The 24,071-nt window shown below is 31.8% G+C and overlaps 1 protein-coding gene and 1 long non-coding RNA gene across 2 annotated transcripts; both read left to right on the forward strand.

Moving 5' to 3' along the window:
• Positions 1-649: 649 nt before the first annotated feature.
• LOC139523336 (protein no-on-transient A-like) lies at positions 650-8,926 on the forward strand. Its single transcript, XM_071317217.1, has 3 exons — positions 650-806; positions 3,521-4,417; positions 8,674-8,926. The coding sequence occupies exons 1-3, from the start codon at positions 761-763 to the stop codon at positions 8,688-8,690; spliced, it is 960 nt and encodes a 319-aa protein (XP_071173318.1). The 5' UTR covers positions 650-760; the 3' UTR covers positions 8,691-8,926.
• Positions 8,927-15,039: 6,113 nt separating this feature from the next.
• On the forward strand, positions 15,040-20,617 carry LOC139523337 (uncharacterized). The gene is made up of 3 exons (XR_011664598.1): positions 15,040-15,200; positions 15,841-16,044; positions 20,535-20,617. It is a non-coding gene; the product is annotated as an uncharacterized lncRNA (long non-coding RNA).
• The last annotated feature ends 3,454 nt before the right edge of the window (positions 20,618-24,071 follow it).

Below are 24,071 nucleotides of genomic sequence, written 5' to 3' on the forward strand. Positions count from 1 at the left end.
CTTCAGAATCAGGAAAAATATCAGAATACATTGCCTTTATCGTCACTTCATTCGTTTTTGTATTTACCGGTAGGATTCTGAAAATACTTTTGTCTCATCGCACCTTGACCAGAGTGATTCCAAAGACAACCAAAGGAAATGTACACGCGAACAGATTACTATGCATACTCTGATATTTTTCAAATAAACAGTTTTAAAAATTTAGTGAAAATGTCAGTACGCATATGTTTTAACATATTATTATTATTAAAATAATTTTACTACTACGATGGCTACTTTACAGACACGGTAAACAGGGAAATTACAGAATTGAATTTTTGTTAGTTGGAACTATATGACACAACCTATCAGCTATAAATGAGACTATAATGTAAGTTTAAAAGTGTGGTTTTCTATATATGAATGCAAACTTTGTTCAATTTTTATTTCCTGATGTGGCAAAACGTACTTTTGGATTTGAATGATCAAGTTATGACTTTTAATGCAAATTATGTAAAAAAGAAACTTTGACATTTTGAAAATTTCACAGGTAAATTTTGTTCTTACAAACCTAATCATAATTAACAATATAATAAATTAAATATGAAAAAGCAGATATATATATGTTATGCTTAATTAAAACGTCACGTTTTTATGTCATATAAAGAAAGCATGCAGTGTTCTAGACAGCCCCCATGACGTGAGAAACATTTGTTATAAGACAAACATGAATAATGTAGTTTTTTAGATCACACCTAGATATTATTCGACAGTTCTAACAATGGACCCATATCTTTTCCTTAGCTTGTTCGGACTCACAACTTTGGGTAAGATATTTTGTTCTAACTACTTATTTCCAGTTTTACTTTTAAAAAGTAACATTCCATTGATAAACACTCTTTATGTATAACATCAAACTTGTTAAGAATAAATGTTATGACCTGTTTAGTAAATGTTGCTATGAATAAAATGGCTTCACACTAAATTTTAATAAATGTAAACATTCCAGTTTCTTTAATATTTGAAGAATAGCTATTATTTTCTTTCTTATATTGAATTTAGATCAAGTTTTTAGTATTATTGCATCTGTGACTATATTTCATTGAAACATTCGACAGATATTTTACTAAAAAGAAATAGAAGAAAACATTTCAGATAGGCTTATCGTTCATAAAATGGAGAATGGAAACGGGGAATATGTCAAAGAGAAAACAGCCCGACCAAAGAGCAGATAACAACCGAGTTTGTTCTATTTGCTATATTAATTAATAAAAGGACTGCAGTTTAACGGCTATATTTTTTATACTTCATGCTACGAATTAGTCGAGTAAATATGTTTTAATAAGTCCGTCAGTATTTAAGTCGAGTTTGATTCCAGATTTTTATTCATTTACTTTAACTCGGATATCGATGGTATTGAAAATATTGTCACATATACTGTTAATTGATTTCGGGGTCAAAGGTCAAGGTCCAACTGTACTAAAGTAGACAAGTTTACAGGAAGGTTGTTCGCGGATGCTTAATCATTCGGACTTGAATATTCTTATTTAAAAATATTTCAGCAGTATAAATTTTCAGGATCTTAAATATGATACTTCTACAACATTATTTTGATTTGTAGTCACATATTATATGACAACGTTCACTTTAGTTTTAGAGTCATTGGGTGTTAGGTAATGTCACAGTTACCTAGTTGCATAAACTGGTGATTGAAATATAATAAATATTACGATTGACGATTTACATTTCCGGATTTTTTGTTTTCATCCTTTTAAAATAAACTAGTAGTACCAAATAAAAATATATTATATACCATTACAATTTGACTTTAAAGTATAGTCCAGGATAATTCATATCATTCTTATGAACAGTTGATTATCAAAAATCAACAGTGGTTGCAACTATTGTTTCACATTTTTTGGCGTTTGTTTAAAGTTTAAATTCATTTATATAGGATTAGGAATTTCTTCAATGCATATGCTTAAGGAATTTTATCGAAATCAATCATAAACACCATGGCGGCTAAACTTTTGAAAGAATGAATATAAGCAGAATATACTAACACATTTATACCTATTTCTCCTGTTTGTAAAAGGGAATTCAGCAGCTAAATGTACACAGTAGATTTTTTCTTTCTTTCCTTTAGTTGAATCAAATATCTTTGAAGAAAACGATACATATTTTGAATAACCTAGAATATTAAAGATCCTTGTGTTTGTCAATTGCGAGTTGATATGAATAGGAGAAACGCAAAAATCAAATCAAACTAGTTAAAATGATAACAATAATATAAAATACAAGCAAGCAAGTGATATCGTTTTGTCTAAAGGGTGTTCCCATGTCAAAGCAATTCATCTAAGTCTGTTTAATAGAAATCTATTACTGATGGAATTATTTGTCATTTTGTGTGTTGACCATATTGTACCGCCATTTTGCTTTCTTTGCTTATTGGATTTTGGACTCTCTGTTATTGGAGTATAATGATCATATCCTCTTGTAAACACAAATCCCTGCAACCATTTAACATAAAGATATCATTATAAGCAATATTGTTTTCCATTAAGTGTAGATGACTATAATTACCGTCAAATTGAATCCACCATTATTACAGGATTTATTTGACTTTGACCTTTTTTTAATAGTATTGTGACAATGACATCTTGTGAATGCAACATCTCTAAGACCGTGTACCAGAATCAGTCTTCATTCTTTGAAGGATTGTTTAACATTATATATCGTTGACCACATCGTCATTTTTAATTTTCTTTAGGGACTTATGGCTTTTTGATTGTCATATTTTGTAGTATGTCATATTTTGTAGTATTATAACACCTTGTGAATGCAATCCCTCAGCAACCATTTGACAGAAAGAGTTCATACTAAACTGCTTTTATCAGATGAGTTTTTAATGGGAGTGATGGCACTTCGACTAGTTTTTTGGAGTATTGAGACAATACGACTTCAAATCGACCCTTTGACAGAAAGCTCTAATACTTGACAAATTTATTTGCTATCATTTGTAGTTGACTATATTAAACCGTCATTCAATCTGACCATTTTGAGGGAGTTCTTGTTTCATTTCCAAATATATGTTTCAAAGATATCTTATGGGAGCGTGTGTTCCAAAGATGGTATATTGCCATGCATATCAGATCAAATACATTTAAAATAAAATGGTAACCATTCAATATAAACACTCACGTGTTTATAAGAATCAGTTCTCCAAATAACTTTAGTTGATACACTGTTCTTACCCTGCACTCATATCACTTTGATATTAACCGTCAAGACAACATTATCTCTGTATATATATAGTCTTTGCGATACATAAACTAATCGTTTGTATAATCTACTTTTAACTGGTGATATAGTCATTACTTACATGTTGACACTTTTTATGCGGAAATATTTTTGTAAATTTGAAGTTATATTAGAATATTAGATGTCATGTACTAATAAGGAGGCAACAACAAAAAAGCCGTGACCCTTAATGTATGTGCTTAATTTACTTAATTTATTTTATTATCTTATATAATTTCAGTTGGCAATGGAATCGTTCAAGGGCAAATGGGACATATGCAACAGATGGGACTCTCCAACCAAAGACGTAATTTTCCATCGCGGACGGGAAGGTTGCTTGGTTCTGGAAATGGTAATGGCCAAGCTGTGAGTAATCCAAACGTAATGACCTTTTCACACTCAATGACTTCTAATGGTATGGGAACAGGAGTAATGGATAGTCAAGGACCTCAGGGAACAGGAGCCGGAAACGGAATGTCAGGACATAGTCAAGACATGACAGGACAAGTCCATGGAACGACGGTAAATGATCCAGGAATGTCAGGACAAAACAACGGAATGTCAGGTCAAGGTCAAGGAATGTCAGCACAAAACAACAACGGAATGGGAGGTCAAGGCAACAACGGAATGTTAGGACCAGGCAACAACGGAATGGGAGGTCAAGGGAACAATGGAATGGGAGGACACGGACAGGGAATGTCAGGACAAGGAATGAATAATATGGGCAATGGCATGGGTGGAGGGGGAATGGGATTTGGAATGATGGGTGGTGGAATCGATCCTTCAGCTTTAATGGGAGGTACAGGGAACAACTGGATGCAAATGCGAATGGCTATGAATAGTGATATGCCACATATGTTTATGGGTACAAGAAACTATGTTCAACATCGGGCATGTGAAAAAACACCAAGTATTGCCAATCAATTGTGTAATCCCGCAACACCAAATGCATGTCAAGCTGCAAGTTCTATGTTGTCTGCAAGCATGCCTATGGGAATGATGGGAATGATGGGTATGGGTGGAGGAAGGCGACAGCAGCAGCGACAACAACAAAGAAACATGCTAGTATGCAGTCGTATGAACGAACATGGACATGCCAGATGTTGTGCTAAAACCATGGCCTATGCAAGATATTTAGGTAAAATTCTATTCCTATTTGATAGTTTCTCAGTTTCAGTTTTATCAACTACCAATGGTAATATACTGTTAAATATAGTTTCATATTATGTAATGATGACCAACAAAATCATTGTATATTGTTTAGTTGCAAGTTTAACTGAGGCACCACATCAAGGGATTATTATGACCAGTATGTAGTATTTTAAACTTTTGGTCGACAAATGGTTAATGATAATGATACAGTATTGTCTAACCACTGAGAGTAGGTTCGATATAGTAATTTTGTATCGTATTCTTATCTGGTATACGCGATGGTATAGTAATATATAAAAACAAAGCATTTCAACACTTATTGCAATACCCTGACCTTATCAAACTTTAAAATCATTTATATTATGTAAGATTACTAAAGTCATTAAATCATATCTTTTCTTTCAATCAATATCATAAACTAATGCTATTATTGTCTCGCCTGCGACGACGGGACATTCAGTTGGTGCTTAAACACTATAGTTGTTTCATCACATAAATATTTCAATTATCATAAGACATAGGATAACCATATTTGGTATATTGGATCCTTGCAAAGTTCACATCTGCTTCAAAAAGTGTTTCCCTAACTTTGACCTCAATTGTTGAATTAGTTGACAAAGTGGATTTTTGTGGTCAAGCGAAAATTCAAAAAAATGATTACTGAAATGGGGAATGTGTCATAAAGACAACAACCCTACCAAAGAGAAGAAACATTATACCGGCATAAGTATACATGACTCGGTAACCATTTGACACTGGCATCTTATAAAACGTTGTTGTCTTAATTAAGGTACCAGTGTAGATTTGTAGTTGTTACAAACAAAAGTTGTTATGTCTCGGGTATTTACCAGGAACACCACCGAAACATTGCAAGCCCTAAGATACATGGTATAACTGTTTTTGCCTAATTATTGTCACATTAACCTATTATGTCTGTACGGATGGCTCATTCAATGTTGCCAACAAAACGAAACAATAAACAACTGCCATGCAAGTGGGAAGTTTAGTAAGCCTTACAACCCCGTTTAACTCCCCTTTTCTTTGAAAGATGCCTGTACCAGGTCAGGACTATGACAGTTGTTTTTTTTTCACTCATTTGGTTGGTTGATAGCGTTTGATACCATGAGTTTTTATGGACTTATTTTTCTTATTAATCTTGGGGCTCGATATTATTGTTATACTTTTTCTCTAATGCCACTTTTTGCATTTATTTATTCGAGTGTCACTGATGAGTCTTTTGTAGACGAAACACGCGTCTGACGTATATATAAAATTTTAATCCTGGTATCTATGATGAGTTTATTTACAAGTACTGGGTCGATACCACTGCTGGTGGAGATTTATTTCCCCGAGGGTATCATCAGCCCAGTAGTCAGCACGTCTATGTTGACTTGAGTTATCATTGATATGTTCATAATAATAAATTAACTGGTAACAAAATTTGAATTTTTGAAATACTAAGGATTTTCTACCTCAGGAATAGATCACCTTAGCTTTGTTTGGCAAAACATTTAGGCATTTTTGGTCCTCAATGTTCTTTAAGTTCGTACTTTATTTAGCCTTTTAGCATTGTGTGATTTGAGCGTCACTGATGAGTCTTTTGTAGACGAAACACGCGTCTGGCGTATATATGAAATTTTAATCCTGGTATCTATGATGAGTTTGTTTATCAGTTTTCGGCTGAATATCCTGCACTACCATACAATAGATAGAACTGAGACATAAATGATTAATATTTCTTTAACTATATAGGTAGATGCAAAACTTTAACAAAACAAGATTTCATTGGTTTTTTTTCCAACAGTATTTTAAATAAGTTTGATTTGATATAGTTGAAAAAAGTAAAATAACAAAACTACTTTTGTCCCGGCTGATAAAGCTGCTAATAATATCATTATTGTTTGACGTAAATTTTATATAGAGGTTCTGCAAAAGGAAATCACGAATTCACCAACATTCCAACTGACTTCATTTTCAGAAAACGACATCTGTAACAAACATAAACTTTTAGCTACTTCTTTACAATCAGAACCAAACACAATGAAAGTCCCAACTATGTACTGGCTTCCGAAGCTGCACAAAAAACCTTACAAATATAGATTTATTTCATCTTCCAGCCATTGTTCAACTACTAAATTGTCTGTTTTACTTACTAGTACACTTGGTACAATAAAAAACCTGATAATAAATTGTTCAAATAAGGCCTTTGAAAATAGTGGAATTAATTACTTTTGGAGTGTCAAAAACTCGTTGGAAGTACTTGATAAATTGCATGCATATATTGGTGATTTTGAATCTGTTCAAAGTTTTGATTTTTCTACCCTATATACCACTTTGCCTCATATTCTTATTAAGAAAAAATTCACATCCCTAATTAACTGGGCATTTAAAAAGTCGGAATGCGAGTACATATGTTCAAACTCTTTTAGATCATTTTTTAGTAGCAATAAACAAAAGAACTATGTCAATTGGACATGCTTTGATACTATTTATGCACTTGAATTTTTACTTGATAACATTTTTGTTCGCTTTGGAGATTCCGTATATCGTCAAGTTATTGGATTTCCAATGGGGACTAACTGTGCACCACTTATTGCGGATCTGTTTTTGTATTGTTATGAGTTACAATTTATGACTAAAATTAGCAAAGACCCATCAAAACTACATTTGATACAAAAATTTAACAATACTTTTAGATATTTGGATGATATATTGGCTCTAAATAATGACGACTTCAGTATGTATACTAAAGAAATTTATCCTGTAGAACTTACTTTAAATAAAGCTAATGATAACAATGACCACTGCCCTTTCCTCGATCTTGATATCTATATCATAAACGGGAAGCTTAATACAAAAATTTATGATAAAAGAGATGATTTTTCATTTCCTATTGTTAATTATCCATTTTTAGATGGTGACGTTCCCTTGTCACCATCTTATGGTGTTTATATATCTCAACTTGTACGATTCGCTCGTGTATGTAACAATGTATTAGATTTTAGCGAGAGAAATTTATGTATTACTGAAAAATTATTACACCAGGGTTTTCGATATCACAAACTGGTCAAAACATTTACTAAATTTTATCACCGGTATAAGGAAATAATTCGTAAATATAACTCAACATGCAGACATCTTATACGTTCAGGTATTTCACATCCAAAATTTTATGGAAATATTCTTTATAAAGCACAAAAATGTCAGTATTCTCCTCAGAAACTAACAAAACCTTTAAATAGACTTATTAAAAGGGGATATAGTTACGATACTGTTGTCAGGTCATTAAAGATTGCATATTTTGGCTTTAACATTGATTCACTGATAGGGTCTTTGCATCGGAACTAAACACATTTAATTCTAAAAAAACAGTTGTTGGCATGACACGGGTTATGTTCTTCTCATATATTTTATGATAGTATGATACTAAACCCCTAACGGGAGGGATTGTACCTGATATTCATATGATGAAGACATAATCTTTCAATCAGTTTAATTGAGGTCTGGAGCTGGCATGTCAGTTAACTGCTAGTAGTCTGTTGTTATTTATGTATTATTGTCATTTTATTTATTTTCTTTTGTTACATCTTTTGACATCAGACTCGGACTTCTCTTGAACTGAATTTTAATGTGCGTATTGTTATTGTTTTACTTTTCTACATTGGCTAGAGGTATAGGGGGAGGGTTGAGATCTCATAAACATGTTTAACCCCGCCGCAATTTTGCGCCTGTCCCAAGTCAGGAGCCTCTGGCCTTTGTTAGTCTTGTATGATTTTAAATTTTAGTTTCTTGTGTATAATTCGGAGTTTAGTATGACGTCCATTATCACTGTACTATTATGCATATTTTAGGGGCCAGCTGAAGGACACCTACGGGTGCGGGAATTCTCGCTACATTGAAGACCCATTGGTTGCCTTCGGCTGTTGTTTGCTCTATGGTCGGGTGGTTGTCGCTTTGACATATTCACCATTTCCTTTCTCAATTTTACTGAACTCCGAGGAAAATTCAAAACGGAAAGTCCCTTAATCAAATGGCAAAATCAAATGATAAAACACATCAAACAACTGTCATATTCTGACTTGGTACAGGCAATTCCAAGTGTAGAAAATGGTGGATTGAACCTGGTTTTATAGCGCTCAACCTCTCGTTTGTATGACAGTAGCATCAAACTCCATTATATTTATAACTTATGTTAACTTCTTTTTTTCAATTTGCTAACATATTTTATTTCTATGTTTGCAGACACAATGTTTAAATAAAAACAACAAACTACGACAGCAGCGACAGCGTCAGCGCATTTTGGGGATTGAGTGGTAGTGCATGCCGTGATGTGAACCAAGACCAGAATGCAGTATTAAAGATGGTCGACTCATCTCGTGATATACATGTAATCACCATTATTTAATGTCAAACATTATCATTGTTTTGTTGTTTTCATTTTGTCAGTCGTTTATGTTTTGGTTTTCTTAAATAAATGAATGACCGGTCTATTTAATTGCATTTTATATATTTGTCAGCCACTAGAATCGTGAGAAAAGATATATAACACAGAAACATGCGTTCATGACGTCTAAACTCTAAATCCGTTCGATGTACACTAATTGATACTTTAGTCTAATCCGTTCGATGTACACTAATTGATATTTTAGTCTAGGATATCATGATTTATTTACTAGTTGGTATTGGCTTTGAATTACTAGTAGCTTTCAGTAACTGTGATTACATTTAGAGGTAATCTCGTTAAAGTGTAGACAACCGCAATACTCATGTTGGTAATACTACTGAATCATTTACCTTTTAACTTTTTTGTCATCGGCTATCGACAACGACAATGATTTTATGCTCACTAAATATATCAGAGGCCTTCCAGTGGGGATATGAATAGAATAAGAGTAAAGTTCATGCATGTGCAGTAGAAAAATGTTTTAACCATTCAACATTTAAATTAAAACTCAAGGTTCAGCCCTCTGCTAGTTATTTGTATTATTTGATTTATACGTTTAGAAACATTGGCGATCCCACAGTTTAAATGTCTATAACAAATACGATGTGATAGTTCAGCGTTTCAGAGAAACGTTCGTTTTTATTTTTTGCTATGGTTTTATGTAGGTGTTTTTTGGCTGCTCTTGTCGTTTTAGTGGTGCTTCGTACCAATATTGAACCATTTACAACATTACTGATGTTCCTATTTTGTTTATATATTGTACTGATACACCATCACCCCATGTTAGGTGATGGTTGAGTGCTCATGAATATGTTAGATCTCGACACATCCTTTATGAACCTGTCTAAAGTCAGGAGCCTGTCATTATTCATCATGTCGCTCATATGGATCAAAATTCGGCAGTGAAGGAACTCTGCTGAATTTGTTTGAAATAGTATGTTTTCAACTTACCAGATTTTGCTTCAGGATTTAATATTTTTACGACAGGGTACTTTTCCTGTGGTAAGACATCCTGTTACTTAGTCAAGAGCAACCGAAAAAAAAAGTAAAATTAAACATCTAATCGTTGTAATTTGAGGGAAAAGTTTATTGTTTTTCGATGATTTTGTCGTGTATATAAAATATTAAGCAGTTAATTTCTCCCACAAATTGTAACAATTGAAAGCTTGGTTTTACTCTTTTACGTTTGGCTTTCCTGACTTAATACCAGGATGTCTAAACCACAGTGTAGGTAACCAGTCGAAAAATGTAAATTTCAGAGTCAAAATTCGGTTCCATGGAAATAGTCACTTGAAGTTTAACAGCATTTATAAGTAACATACTTGTAATAAGAGAAATCCCTTCCGATGATATCAGAAAGTTGATATCTATTCAAGATATTTTAAAAGAAACTACTCTAACATTTTTTGGAAAATGTGACAGGTAGATGCAAAGTTAACAATCAAAACAATAAAAAAAAAAGAACTACAAGGAAAATTCAAATCGGAAGGCCCTTTATCAAATGACAAAATCAAAAGCTCAAACACATTCCTGACTTGTTACTAGAGTCTGCACCACTGATGGCACCCGTCATGTTAACTATGGCAAGTCAAATTCCTATCATAAATTGCATTCGATACTGTCATATTCAATAAAAACAGGACATTCTGTGTATACGGCAATTGGAACATATATGTGATCACCTGTGACACATGAAACAGATATTCACATATGGTCAATCAAATCATAAAAATGTATATGAAAAATACCTAAATCTAAGGCAACTTAAAAAAAATGGGAGGTCCATAAAATCTTATAAATGTTATCAATTAAAAGAAAAATCACAAAAATACAGAACTCTGAGGTGAATTCAAAACAGAAAGTCCCTAATCAAATGGCAAAATCAAAAGCTCAAACACATCAAACAAATGGTCAACAACTGTCATATTCCTAACTTGGTACAGGCATCTTCTTATGTAGAAAATGGTGGATTGAACCTGGTTTTATAAATAGCTTAACCTAGCCAAACCTCTCACTTGTATGAAATTCGCATGTCATTACATAATATTTACAACGATGTGTGAACAAAACAAACAGACATAATAAGGGAAAATGTTAAAAATAGGGGTACAGCAGTCAACATTGTGCTATTATCTTAATCACTATAAAAACAAACAAATATGTAAACAAACATTTACCATGGCATAATAACACAACGACGGAATGGATAAATGTGAAAATGATGGTGTGTGTAAAACAGTGATGATTTAAAATTTACCTTATAATACCTGATTCAGTAGTTAATATGCAAGTAGAAGAAACATCGAAGAAGGGAAGCTGTTAAAATTATAAACTTGACAGTAACATTAAAAGAGATATTCAAATGGAAATTCTAATATTTGTTCAAAACAACATTATTGCGAACCTTTTTCATGTTGCTATACATAGTATTCATCGCCGGGTAAATAGTTCTGACCGTCAGAATATGCAGACGGGTTATTTACATCGTTGGTATTACAAAACGACAAAAACATGTAAACTACTACCCTTTAAGTTTATAGTACACCATACACCAAATGATTCACAGATGCAACAATAATGTCTTGATGAAAAAACATAGCTTTTCCTAGACCATACATTTCGTTTGTAACCCGGATTTGTTTTTCACAATCGATTTATGACCTTTGAACAGCTGTGTACTTCTGTACGCCTGTATTTATCATATATACTTTGTATATACAGTTGACCACAAAAGTTTAGTTTTTGTTCATGATTAAAATGATTGAATTTTAAGATTGAATTTTAAATATTGTAATACTAATACATATAATTACAAAGAAATATATATTTTGGTGCGACGGTGAGATTTAGAAACAATAGATATGCTAACATTATTGTTATAAATGTAAACGATATCCTTATGACCAAAGATTTATGTATAGAAAGAATATTTTTTGGTTTATTTGGGAAGTTTTCAGCACATTGTCTGTCATCTAATTGTCGTAGTTCTCCTCTTATATGTGAGGTGTTTCCCTCAGTTTTAGTTTGTAACCCAGATTTTTTTTCTCAATCGATTTATGAATTTCGAACAGCGGTATACTACTGTTGCCTTTATCTAATGATTTTTTTCGATCAAATCTTTCCCAAGTCTTAACTAGGTGGAAGTTAACATATAAGGTGTGTTATGAAATATTCAAATGGTTATTCGTATTTTGTAATGAATTTACATACTAACATAACGTTCGCTATACTATATGTAAATGTCATCTATTCTCGGTAAAATAAGTCGTAGTTTATCATATAGTTAGCATATATTTACAATCCCTTCGTCCAATCAAATTGCTTGAATTTACCTTTTACGTTTCATTGCACACACTTTTTCCTTGTTTTTAATAACTATACATGAATGACCACGAGGTTTAGATGGCATGGTATAGTAATCAGATATTACGAACAAAAATAGCCAGGTGTTTTTAGACTAAAATTGTGTTCCCAAAATATAAGAATTTGGTGAAATTAATTTTCTCAATGGCTTTTGTATCTCCTATTTATAGCTATAATTAAAATCCTTGGTATTAAATTTTGTTTGGACAAAAATACTAAAATGTTTTAAATATATATTATGTTATTTATTCATTTATCAAAGTACACTTTAATTTTAGTACTGTAGTCATCCATCACTACGTATTCTGTAACTTTGTCTACAAAAAGATATGTCCTATGAAACCTTCGGATGAGAAACTTGATTCTGTAATATAAACAAGAGAAACATCGTGATGGCATTTTAAAACATTTTCAAGGAATCTGATTCATTTTATCATCAATTGAAAAAAAAATCAATGTGATAACGTCTGTCTGAAGGGAATGTGCCGCACATATTTATATTTTGACAAAGAATTAGCTTTACTTTCAGACAATAAAAAAAATCCAAACATGTAATATTATAAATGATTTATTGTTAGTTGTTTCTTAAATTGCATATTGGCTAGACGATCTATCGGCCCCGTGTATATAATTGAAAAAAAAAAAAACATGACATAACTTAGTTTTTTGTGACTTTTCCTTTTGGAATATACTTGAGTTTGGTATTTTATTTCATAATATTTAGTAAAACCTTCATTATCTTAATATACCTACCAACAGCTACCCCCTTTTCATTGCAGAGTAAAGGGCATTTTAAACATTCTAGTTTGTATATTTGATAAGCCGGTAATTAATTTCGGAAATCATAAACTCAAGATTTGGTAAATCTCCAACATAAACAGAACACATATGAAAGCTATGATACATTTGTGATATTAGTGAAAAAATTTACATGACATTTAATTTAGTTTATGAATTTCGTTTTACAAACACCTGTGAAACAACTAGTCAGCCAAAATAAGCCATCAATAGACCAAGTAAAAGATAACTTCAGTTGTAAATGTGGGTTAAATTGGATGGTCAATGGAAGGGTATGAATCACCTCGGACTGATAGTATAAACCTTTGCATATACTAACCTATACACACCCAATAGACTTTTCCTATGTTTTCACATTGCAACTTTATATGCAAACTCGTTTTAGTGTTCTATGACAAAATATTAATTTATCATGAAATAAAGAAGAAATTTACATAATATATCAGAATCCTTATCTGCATTTTAAAAAAGACGACAGGCATAAAACAAATAGCCGGCTTAAGATTTTGAATGATGTTTTATCAAAAGTATAGATTAAGGGGGCTCGCGGGTCTAAATCATTTTGTTTTCTTAATATAGGATTTCGCTATAATTATCTATAAATGTACTTTATCTTATACTTAATAGAAAAATAAGATAAAAAAAATGGCGTCACCATTCATTTACACTCACAATCTTTCTTCGGAAGAAGCATACATTTTTGTAAAAGTCCTTTTTTCTGTTGAACTAATAGGAGAAAAAGAGGTAATATCGAAATAAAAAAAAGAACTAAATTACAGAAATCGCTAAAATTGTAAAATTGTTTAGTTTAAGTGCAGCTTATTTGAAAATAATAATAAAAAATATAGGTCACCGATGATTTAATAAATATATTTCAATTTTAGTGCCAAAGGGAGATAATTTTGAGCTTTTTCAATGATACATACATTTTAAAAGTCATTTTGGGGCCAAAACGAATTGAATTATTTGAATGATTTTTGTACCATACGATAAAGTATCAACTAGTAAAGTAATATATAAAATTTGTAATGAAAAAAATAATGTTATTTTTTTGCTGAAATTTTTATACCCTCGAGCCTCCTTAAACTGAATTTTAAACTTCCGTATCTTTCGGAGTATACAATTATAAGGTATGTCAAGCTTATCAAATAACGACTGGATACCAGTCTATACCATTTCTGTTACCAGAAATACTCTGTTACTATACACTGATTTATCACGTCATTACATTAAACGTTTTATGGGCTAACTGAATCCTTTCAGTTTTGAACTGATAAAGTAATTGTAACTGCTTCTCTTTTGTCAAACACCGATATTCATGCTTATGTACATGTTCATACCCTGCTTAAAAACCGTTATGATTATCGAAGCAGTCATTTAGTAAGTATTCTCATTCAAATGTTATTACTTAGCGTAATGTTCTGACGTAGATTGCATGAAAAACAAACGCACAAATTGCGTTAAATAACTTAGCCTAAAACCAAACACTTTGACGCAGAGATAACGATTTGAAGCAAGCGCAAAAATCGACTATTTTAACAGAATAAATTGTGTATGTAGAATGAATATTTTTAGAGAAATATACCGTTTGCTTATGCACACATCTGCTCTTGTATAAACATGATAAGCGAACACATGGCTCGACAAAAATGGAAGGTTTACAAAATCATTATCATGACATAGCCGTAAATCATTCACATTCAAAAGCCTTCGTATCAATAGCCAATCAAAAGTTTCTTAAATGTGTTTTATTTTTGTACTGCAAGGTTCCAGAGCACCAATGTTAAATTATATTCTTCATTTTTAGGACAAAAATAATCTAGAAGTTGTGAATGTATATGACAAACAATGTATATTTTTAGTGTCAAAATTAATTACAGTAATACATGTAATAAATAAAAATTAAACATGATTTTTTGAAAATGTCATCTTTAATTACAGCATGTTAAACCAAACAGACCACTATCAGATATCTTATCTTTAACACAATGTATGTAAATGAGTCAAGTGTAGAATTATGCAAATTAAGTTTGTAATTATGGTCTGCATACTTTAACAGTTTCTTTGTTACCTGATGAAAAGTAGTCCGGCTAGCAGCATAATTGATTGAACAAAATGAAGGCCATCTTGTTGCTGCTATGCCTTGTTTTGCTCTCATCAACTGGTAAGATATTTTTTTATTTATTTAAGAAATAAATATTGCAAAACATATTCAGAACAACTTTAAACTGATAAAAAAATATCAAATAATCAATATAAGGATTTTTAAGAACGATCCGAAACGAGAAAAAAAAAAGAAACAAAACGAAACCTAAAAGAAACAAATAAAAAGAATATATAAATTAATTTGAAATTTAAAAAAAAAAAAAAGGCAGATGGAAGCTAGTCCCTTTTATTTCAGATTTTGGGGGTTTTACTCAATATTTGTTTATTACACCCATTTGATATTTAAACAAGTGTCTTGTACATCGGTTATAATTATTATAATTATCAACCTCTGATGCAGTGAACATCTATTTTTTTATTTATACCACAAAACACGAGATAAAATTTGAAGTGTTTTGATGAATAGATACGCGAATACAATTTTTGCAAGACTAAAACGTCTAAGTAAAGTAACCGAGAAAATCTCTTGTGTCCTATCGACTAGTAAATTAATTTCTTCAAAGAACCAATCGCCAAAAAGAATTTATTTCAACGGATCAGATTCTCTATTAACCAAAATATGACAATGCAAAGCGTTTACTAATGTGAAACAATGCTGTTTCGATTAATATAAATATTCATATATTTTGTTCCTGTAGTAACTTCCCAGTATTGGGGAAGACGATGGTATGACCCATATTCATCACTGTGCAAAAGTGGATTTTATCTAAGAAATCCATATACTCGAAGACCCTTCTTATGTGATGGAAAATGGAGAGGTTGTCCATGGCCAAGATGGTTCGGTTGCCAGTCCATGACTGGATCAGATGATGGAATAGGAATCTGTTGTTTTGAAAGAGGAGGTACATATATTATCATATCTTTACTCTTCATTAAAAGTGGTTACAATATCTCATGTAAAAATAATTATTATTATGTCCCTAAATTGATTCAATTTAAATCAAATCGTACCCTCTACTATTACTTAGTCGCTACGGCTTTTGGATGTTTTTGTCGGTATTTTCATTCCTAAAATAAAATGGTTTTGGAAATTTTCAGTATATGATTTTCTGAAATTGGGCATAAAATTTGGTTACATTTCTTCTAGCATAAGTTTATTATAGACGGCCTTTCTATTGTATTGAAAATTAATGTCATAAACAGAAACAGAAATATTTTACTTTTTCCTATTCTTGAATTGAGTATTTCTATTTCACACGTGGACACTTAATAAAATAAACATCAAATTTGAATTGTAAGATCAATTGTTAGGTCGTTGATGTTTTTTTCTACCCTTCTTCTGATGTATATATTTTCCCCAAATCATTCGCGGTTCCCTTATATGCAATCACGCTTTGGATTTATACAAACATAACCTACATGTATGTGTTCTGCACCACACATGAATAACACCTTGTACTTAATTCTTTTAAAGATAGAAAGATTTTTTTGGCTGTACCTGTTGAAGCATTAAAACTTGTAAATTGAAAACGATCCGAATAAACTTATTGATTCTGTGAAATGACTTATCTTTGAATATTTGAAACAGTGAGAACTGAGCATGAAGTACGTTCCATTTAGGAACAGTATGGCCCTACAACCCGGCCCGTCAATACTTATAAATGTTTTGGCATTACGCAAGCTAGGATATAGTAGTTATCAAAGTTACTAGGATTATAATTTAGTACGCCAGACGTGCGTTTCGTCTACCTAAGACTCATTAGTGACGCTCATATCATAATATTTGTAAAGCCAAACAAGTACAGAGTTGTAGAGCATTAAGGGTCCAAAATTCCAAAAATACGGCTAAGATAATCTATGTCTGGGATAAGAAAATCCTTAGTTTTTCGAAAAATTCATAGTTTTGTAAACAGGAAATTTATAAAAATGGCTACATTATTGATATTCAAAGGGCTGGTGATACCCTCGGGGATAAAACGTTCACCAGCAGTTATATAATAGATTCGTAGATTACTTATGACATCTTGTTCTGATTGATACTTTGGGTTTTTGTTTGTATAAATGAAATAGGTAAATATGCTAGGAGTGAGTTTTGAAGGAGCTTTCATTCAATGTTCACATCCTCGTCTTGTGGTCTGTGGTGAATCGTAGTCTTGTTGTTCGGTTTATGCTCTTTTGGTTATAATTTCACAAATTCAAAAAAGGTCATTTTCTATAATTCTTAGTTTCGTTTGTGATGGTCTAGCTTTATGGCCTTTAAAAAAAGGTTTTAAACGTTTATTATTTTTGAATTTCCCAATGCGTTTGTAAGATCTAGAGCGAAACCGGTGATTTTTATATTATTTTCTACCACATTATACCTTAGCATTAATAAATACGATTACTTATTCAACTTCAAATTCATACTTTATTTGGCCTTTTTAATTTCTTTGGATTCGAGCGTCACTGATGAGTCTTTTGTAGACGAAACGCGCGTCTGGCATATATACAAAATTTAGTCCTGGTATCTATGATGAAATAAAATTGAGAATGGAAATGGGGACAACAACCCGACCACAGAAAAAAACAACAGCAGAAGGTCACTAACAGGTCTTTAATGTAGCGAGACATTCCCGCACCCGAGGGCGTCCTTCAGCTGGCCACTAAACAAATATATACTAGTTCAGTGATAATTAACGCCATACTAATTTCCGAATTGTACACAAGAAACTAAAAAAAAAAAAATACAAGACTAACAAAGGCCAGAGGCTCCTGACTTGGGACAGGCGCAAAAATACGGCGGGGTTAAACATGTTTATGAGATCTCAATCCTCCCCCTATACCTCTAGCCAATGTAGAAAAGTAAATGCATAACAATACGCACATTTAAAATTCAATTCAAGAGAAGTCCGAGTCTGATGTCAGAAGATGTAACCAAAGAAAATAAACAAAATGACAATAATTTATAAATAACAACAGACTACTAGCAGTTAACTGACATGCCAGCTCCAGACTTCAGTTAAACTGATTGAAAGATTATGATTTCATCATATGAATATCAGGCATAATCCTTCCCGTTAGGGATTGAGTATCATACCATCATAACATATATGAGAAGAACATAACCCGTGTCATGCCGACAACTGGTTTTTTAATAAATGTGTTTAGTTCCGATGCAAAGACCCTATAAGTGAATCAATATTAACGCCAAAATAAGCAATCTTTAGTGACCTGACAACAGTATCGTAACTATACCCCTTCTTGATAAGTCTATTTAAAGGTTTTGTTAGTTTCTGAGGTGAATACTGAAATTTTTGTGCTTTATAAAGAATAATTCCATAAAAAATTGGATGTGAAATACCTGAACGTATAAGAAGTCTGCATGTTGAGCTATATTTACGAATGATGTCCTTATACCGATGATAAAATTTAGTAACTGTTTTGACTAGTTTGTGATATCGAAAACCCTGGTGTAATAATTTTTCAGTAATACATAAATTTCTCTCGTTAAAATCTAAAACATTGTTACATACACGAGCGAATCGTACAAGTTGAGATATATAAACACCGTAAGATGGTGACAATGGAACGTCACCATCTAAAAATGGATAATTAACGATAGGAAATGAAAAATCATCTCTTTAAATTTTAAACCTGATGCGTTTTGTTATTCATTAATCATGTGTTTCTTTGTCTAATACGTTTTCCTATTTATTTGTATTATAGTCCTGTAATATTATGTTGTCATTTCTATGTTATATTTAACATTGCCATTAAAGTGCGAGGTTTGGCATGCCACAAAACCAGGTTCAACCCACCATTTGTTTCCTTTAAAAATGTCCTGTACCAAGTCAGGAATATGGCCATTGTTATGTTATAGTTCGTTTCTGTGTGTGTTACAATTTAACGTTGCGTCGTTTGTTTTCTCTTATTTTTGAGTGTAAATTGACATTGCGATAAGACGTGTCACGATACTTGTCTATCCCAAATTCATGTATTTGGTTTTGATGTTATATTTGTTATTCTCGTGGGATTTTGTCTGATGCTTGTTCCGTTTCTTTGTGTTTTAGTTACATTGTAGTGTTGTGTCGTTGTTCTCCTCTTATATTTATGCGTTTCCCTCAGTTTTAGTTTGTTACCCCGATTTTGTTTTTTGTCCATGGATTTATGAGTTTGAACAGCGGTATACTACTGTTGCCTTTATTTATCATAAATTGTAGTATTAAGCTTTCCGTTAGTGATATAGATATCAAGATCGAGGAAAGGGCAGTGGTCATTGTTAGTATTAGCTTTATTTAAAGTAAGTTCAACAGGATAAATTTCTTTAGTATACATACTGAAGTCGTCATTATTGAGAGCCAAAATGTCATCCGAATATCTAAAAGTATTATTAAATTTGTTTATGAGATGTTGTTTCGGTGGGTCTTTGCTGATTTTTGTCATAAATGAGTTTATTTATAAGTTATTTCTATTCTTCGAAGGCATAAAATTTATATAGTCGATGTGGCAGTATTTAAATCTTCTTTGGATACAGATATATCAAACATTTGTCGCAATTTAAATGAAAGAATTTGTATTTTTAACAATTAATTGAACAATAAATGTTCTTTACTCTTGATCATATTATATTTACAAAAAGATATACTAGGAGCTTTAAAAACGGTAGATGTGTTGTGTAATTATTACTACTGTCAACATATTTACATTTAACTAATGAAGTGTTTATGTATTCGAAACGTTAAAACGACCTATTTGTAAGGTGACATTTTTCATCTCAAACTAACGACCTTCTGCCAGAAATGTTTAATTAACTTGAAGTAATTAACTTCAACCCTGTCGTGTCAGAGACATTGAAACACACATGTAGCATGTTGAATACAAATTATAGCAAAACTGTTTTGTTTACAAGACATAAGAAGGGCCTCATGTGGGGGAATCTACTTAATTGTTTAATAATATATTTATCACGAGGTTATATTAAATGAAAGATAAAAACTTAAGATTAAGACAGACGGTGTTAATGTCTGGTGCCTGCCCCGAACAAGAAACGGTGATTGTTGACGAAGGTTTGATGTCTCATATGTCATAGTTGTATGCCTAACATTTTTTCTTTTGATAAAACAAAAAGGATTCAATGTGATGCCCATGCATAGCCGAAATTGTCATTTAAATACTTATTCCAATACAAATCTTAATTTCCCTCTTTATTTTTACACGGGAGTAATATAAAATTAGTATGTTAGTTTTACTCCTTTTACTGCCTATCAAAAATCATAAGTGAATCATTCTAAAAAGGCATACTAGTTACCAGTCAAAAATAAAAAGGCCACTTCAGCTTTTGGTTAGCAGCGGTTATTTTAAATGTGCAGATGCGACTATAGTATATATCATGTTTTTTTCTTTTTATTTGCAGATATGTAAGACTATCAATGATGTACATGTGTCTTGCTGTTAGACTTGTCCGTTGATGATGTAATAGATTTTGTAGTGGAGAAACGATGTCTTTTTTTTATAGATATAAATATACATACTTACCAATCATTCACAAATATATCATACAGATAACATATGTGTCAATAAAAATATTTGATTTGAAATATATATAGATGTGGTAAACGTCAATAAGACTGCAATTCAATAATGAATAGTTAACCTGCAGTCAGTCTTTTCTTCCATAAAATTAATTAAGGTGTATTACGTCACAAATAAATAAATGGAAAATTCGTACTTAAACGATAAGAACATTGTCTCCCGGCGTCATTTATTAACGAAAGATAATATTCAATTTATCATGTTTATTGTGTACGTCACAAATTATTTTTGGTGTCATTTCCATATATAAATTTATTTTCAAAAACGAAGGGATTAGCCAGCAATTAGAAGAAACTCTTTTAGTGTCAAGCGTCAATATAACATTCATGATATTATCCCCACCTTTGTCAGGAAATATCAAATTAATTTATTATGTACTAGCTACAACATGGGTGATAATTCACGGTGAGCGTTTAACTTTGTTCATTTATAGTACAACTTTTTAAAACATTAGTTGTAAAGAGTATACATCCAAAATTCAACACTAGAAATTAAAGAGAAGTATAGAGAAAGGCATTTATGTAATAAGGGTGACCTAATTCTCCTGTGTTTAATAAAAAGAAAAAAACCATTCCACGACCGAAGAAAAAATACGAATAGACAAACATCAGTCAAGGAACACTACACAGAAAACGAATGCCTGCATGGTCAACAAACACCTTACAAAATCTACGCTGTAACTTTAGTGTTTCGAAAGAGCAAGATGTTCCTAATTAACGGTAGGCAACTTACCCATAGTTCCAATGTTTAAAACAATCTGATGATAAGTCATATTTAGTGGTTATGTATGAGAAACCAACGAAAGCAATTTGTCTTTGCACATGGTCATCAGATAAAGATGTAACTAAATGAGCTCAGATATAACCCAGTAATAGAAAAAAAAACAGAATGCTGACTATGGGGTTGAGGATGCCCTCGTAAACGACTCGAAACGTCATCAAGCAACACTTGGCATCAACCCAGTATAGCTGTAAAAACTCTTCTAAGATACCAGACGTATTATAGAATACGCTAGATACACACAACTTCATAAAAGTCTTTATACAACTGTTTTCTCATCAAAATCATGGACAGTATAAAACATATAAAACAGAAGGTAAAAAACAGATATAACACATAAAGTAAAAAACAGATATAACACAGAGAGTACAAACCAGATAAAACAAAGAAGGTACAAAACAGATAAAACACAAAAGGTTTAAACAGATAAAACGAAGAAGGTACAAAACATATTAAACACAGAAGGTTCAAACCAGATAAAACAAAGAAGGTACAAAACAGATTAAACACAGAAGGTTCATCAAACCAGATAAAAACACAGAAGGTACAAAACAGACAAAACAAAGAAGTTAAACAATACAGATAAAACAAAGAAGGTACAAAACAGATAAAACACAGAAGGTACAAAACAGATAAAACACAGAAGGTACAAAACAGATAAAACACAGAAGGTACAAAACAGATAAAACACAAAAGGTACAAACCATATAAAACAAATAAGTTACATAACAAAACAAGTGAAGAAATTATCTTCAATTTAAAAAGATAGAGGGTACGAGTCTTATGTCATGCATGAACAAGGACTTTCTACACTATAGTATAGAAAGTCCCTGGCACGAATCATCCGCCATGTGAATCCACACTCAGTCAGTCAAAAATTCACAATCGAAAATATGACGCAATCGATAAGATTACAAATCAGAATAATAATGCATGATGCTTTTTGTCTATTAGAAGGTTCAATATGAATTTCGCTTCATACAAAACAAGTCATCAAGCATAACAAGTATCAATTGGAATACCGACTGTTAGTTAAAATACCAAACCCTAAAATATTTTTTCAAACCCTGCATTTTGATGATGTTACTTACCATTGTTTTTTCTAGATGAGATTTTTCTTTACCCTAAATAAAGTGTGTGTCTACGGTTACTAATTTTGTAGAAAAGGCTGTGTTTTGAGAACAAGGATGAGAGACAAAAAATGGTAGGGAAATTTCATCTTTCAAGGGTCATTCGTAGAATGATGATTTTCTCTATAACCCTGGCTTTCATTTAAACAATGGCTAACCTTGTTAATGTGTTTATAGATATATATATTTTGATTGTTCATTGGTAAATTTATGGTTATAAAAGTAAGATATAATTTTAAAAAAGATTTCCAAAACAACAAAATTAATAAAGCAATCACTTTGATGCTAATAACATAGTACAGACTACTGAGCTGGTGGTACACTCAGGGACTTGCATTCATTGTACTGAACCAGATGCCCATTTCAGCATTTTATTTCTCTTCTATGACATTTGTCGATTTGAGACCAATATTTTGAGATATTGGTGTAAAGAACAACTTTGCTTCGTCAGATACGATTATAATATAAAACAGTATTTAGCATCATCTATCGATCTGACATGTTGTGATCATAGAAAAAATATAAGAAATGTATCTCCTTCAAGCAAATTTCCCAATTCCTCTTTCGGATTTGGCAACACTTTAAAGTTCAGTGTTTTTTGGTTTTACAGCTGTTCAAAAGGATTGTTTTTGATTTTCAAACATGTTGGCCTTGAGCGCTGTAGTCATTAATTGTTGAAATACAGTAGGACAACCGGTTGTGCCTTTTCGGCAAAATTTGTGATTCGGCGGCGCTCAGTAGTCCTACGCCGAAAATTGGACTATTTTGCGTCGGCCGACGTCAACTGAAAAATGGCGCGCTTTTGTATTTTTTTAAAATTCGTTTGCGGCAAAGTGCGGACGATAAATACTGCCGATTTTAAGCATATCTACATGAGAAAAATATATGAGTTTACATATTATTTTCATTTTTGATCATTGAAACATAAGGAAATCTTATTTTTTTACATCTGAACATAGAATTTCGGATTTTGATTTTCTGCACTATAGGATTAAATGGCTATATCAAAAATGGGAACAAAAAAATACCTATCCTTCGATTTGCTAAAATTTTTTACAACCTATTCTCGCGAGATGCATGTGATAAAGTAAAATTTGAACCTTTTGAGTTATTGACAGTACAATGACTGCCAAAATTATAGTAAATTTGAACATTATTTTATCTATAATTCTTTAAAAGCTAGATATTAATTTTCTTGCATGCTGTTGTTTGTCTTTTTGTCTTTTTACTTTTTTGCCATTGCTAGTTGGTTTATTATCGATTTATAAGTTTGAATGTCTCTGAGGAATCTTTAATCTTATGTTTATAAAAAACATCAATATCTAAACAAATTTTGTAGTCTGCATTTTAATCTGGAGAAATAATAAGTTATGCCTTGAAGAACACTTCATGATCTTGGTATTGTCTGGAATGTTTCTTGACAAGAATAACTTATCCTTCTGAAACAA

Source organism: Mytilus edulis, chromosome 5, assembly GCF_963676685.1.
Source record: "Mytilus edulis chromosome 5, xbMytEdul2.2, whole genome shotgun sequence".
NCBI classification, from domain to species: domain Eukaryota; kingdom Metazoa; phylum Mollusca; class Bivalvia; order Mytilida; family Mytilidae; genus Mytilus; species Mytilus edulis.

Excerpts from the sequence above, each read along its gene's own strand:
- LOC139523336 (XM_071317217.1), top strand. The coding sequence starts at position 761 with ATGGACCCATATCTTTTCCTTAGCTTGTTCGGACTCACAACTTTGG. Across the intron at positions 807-3,520 it reads GTTCGGACTCACAACTTTGG|TTGGCAATGGAATCGTTCAA; the intron begins GTAAGATATTTT and ends ATATAATTTCAG.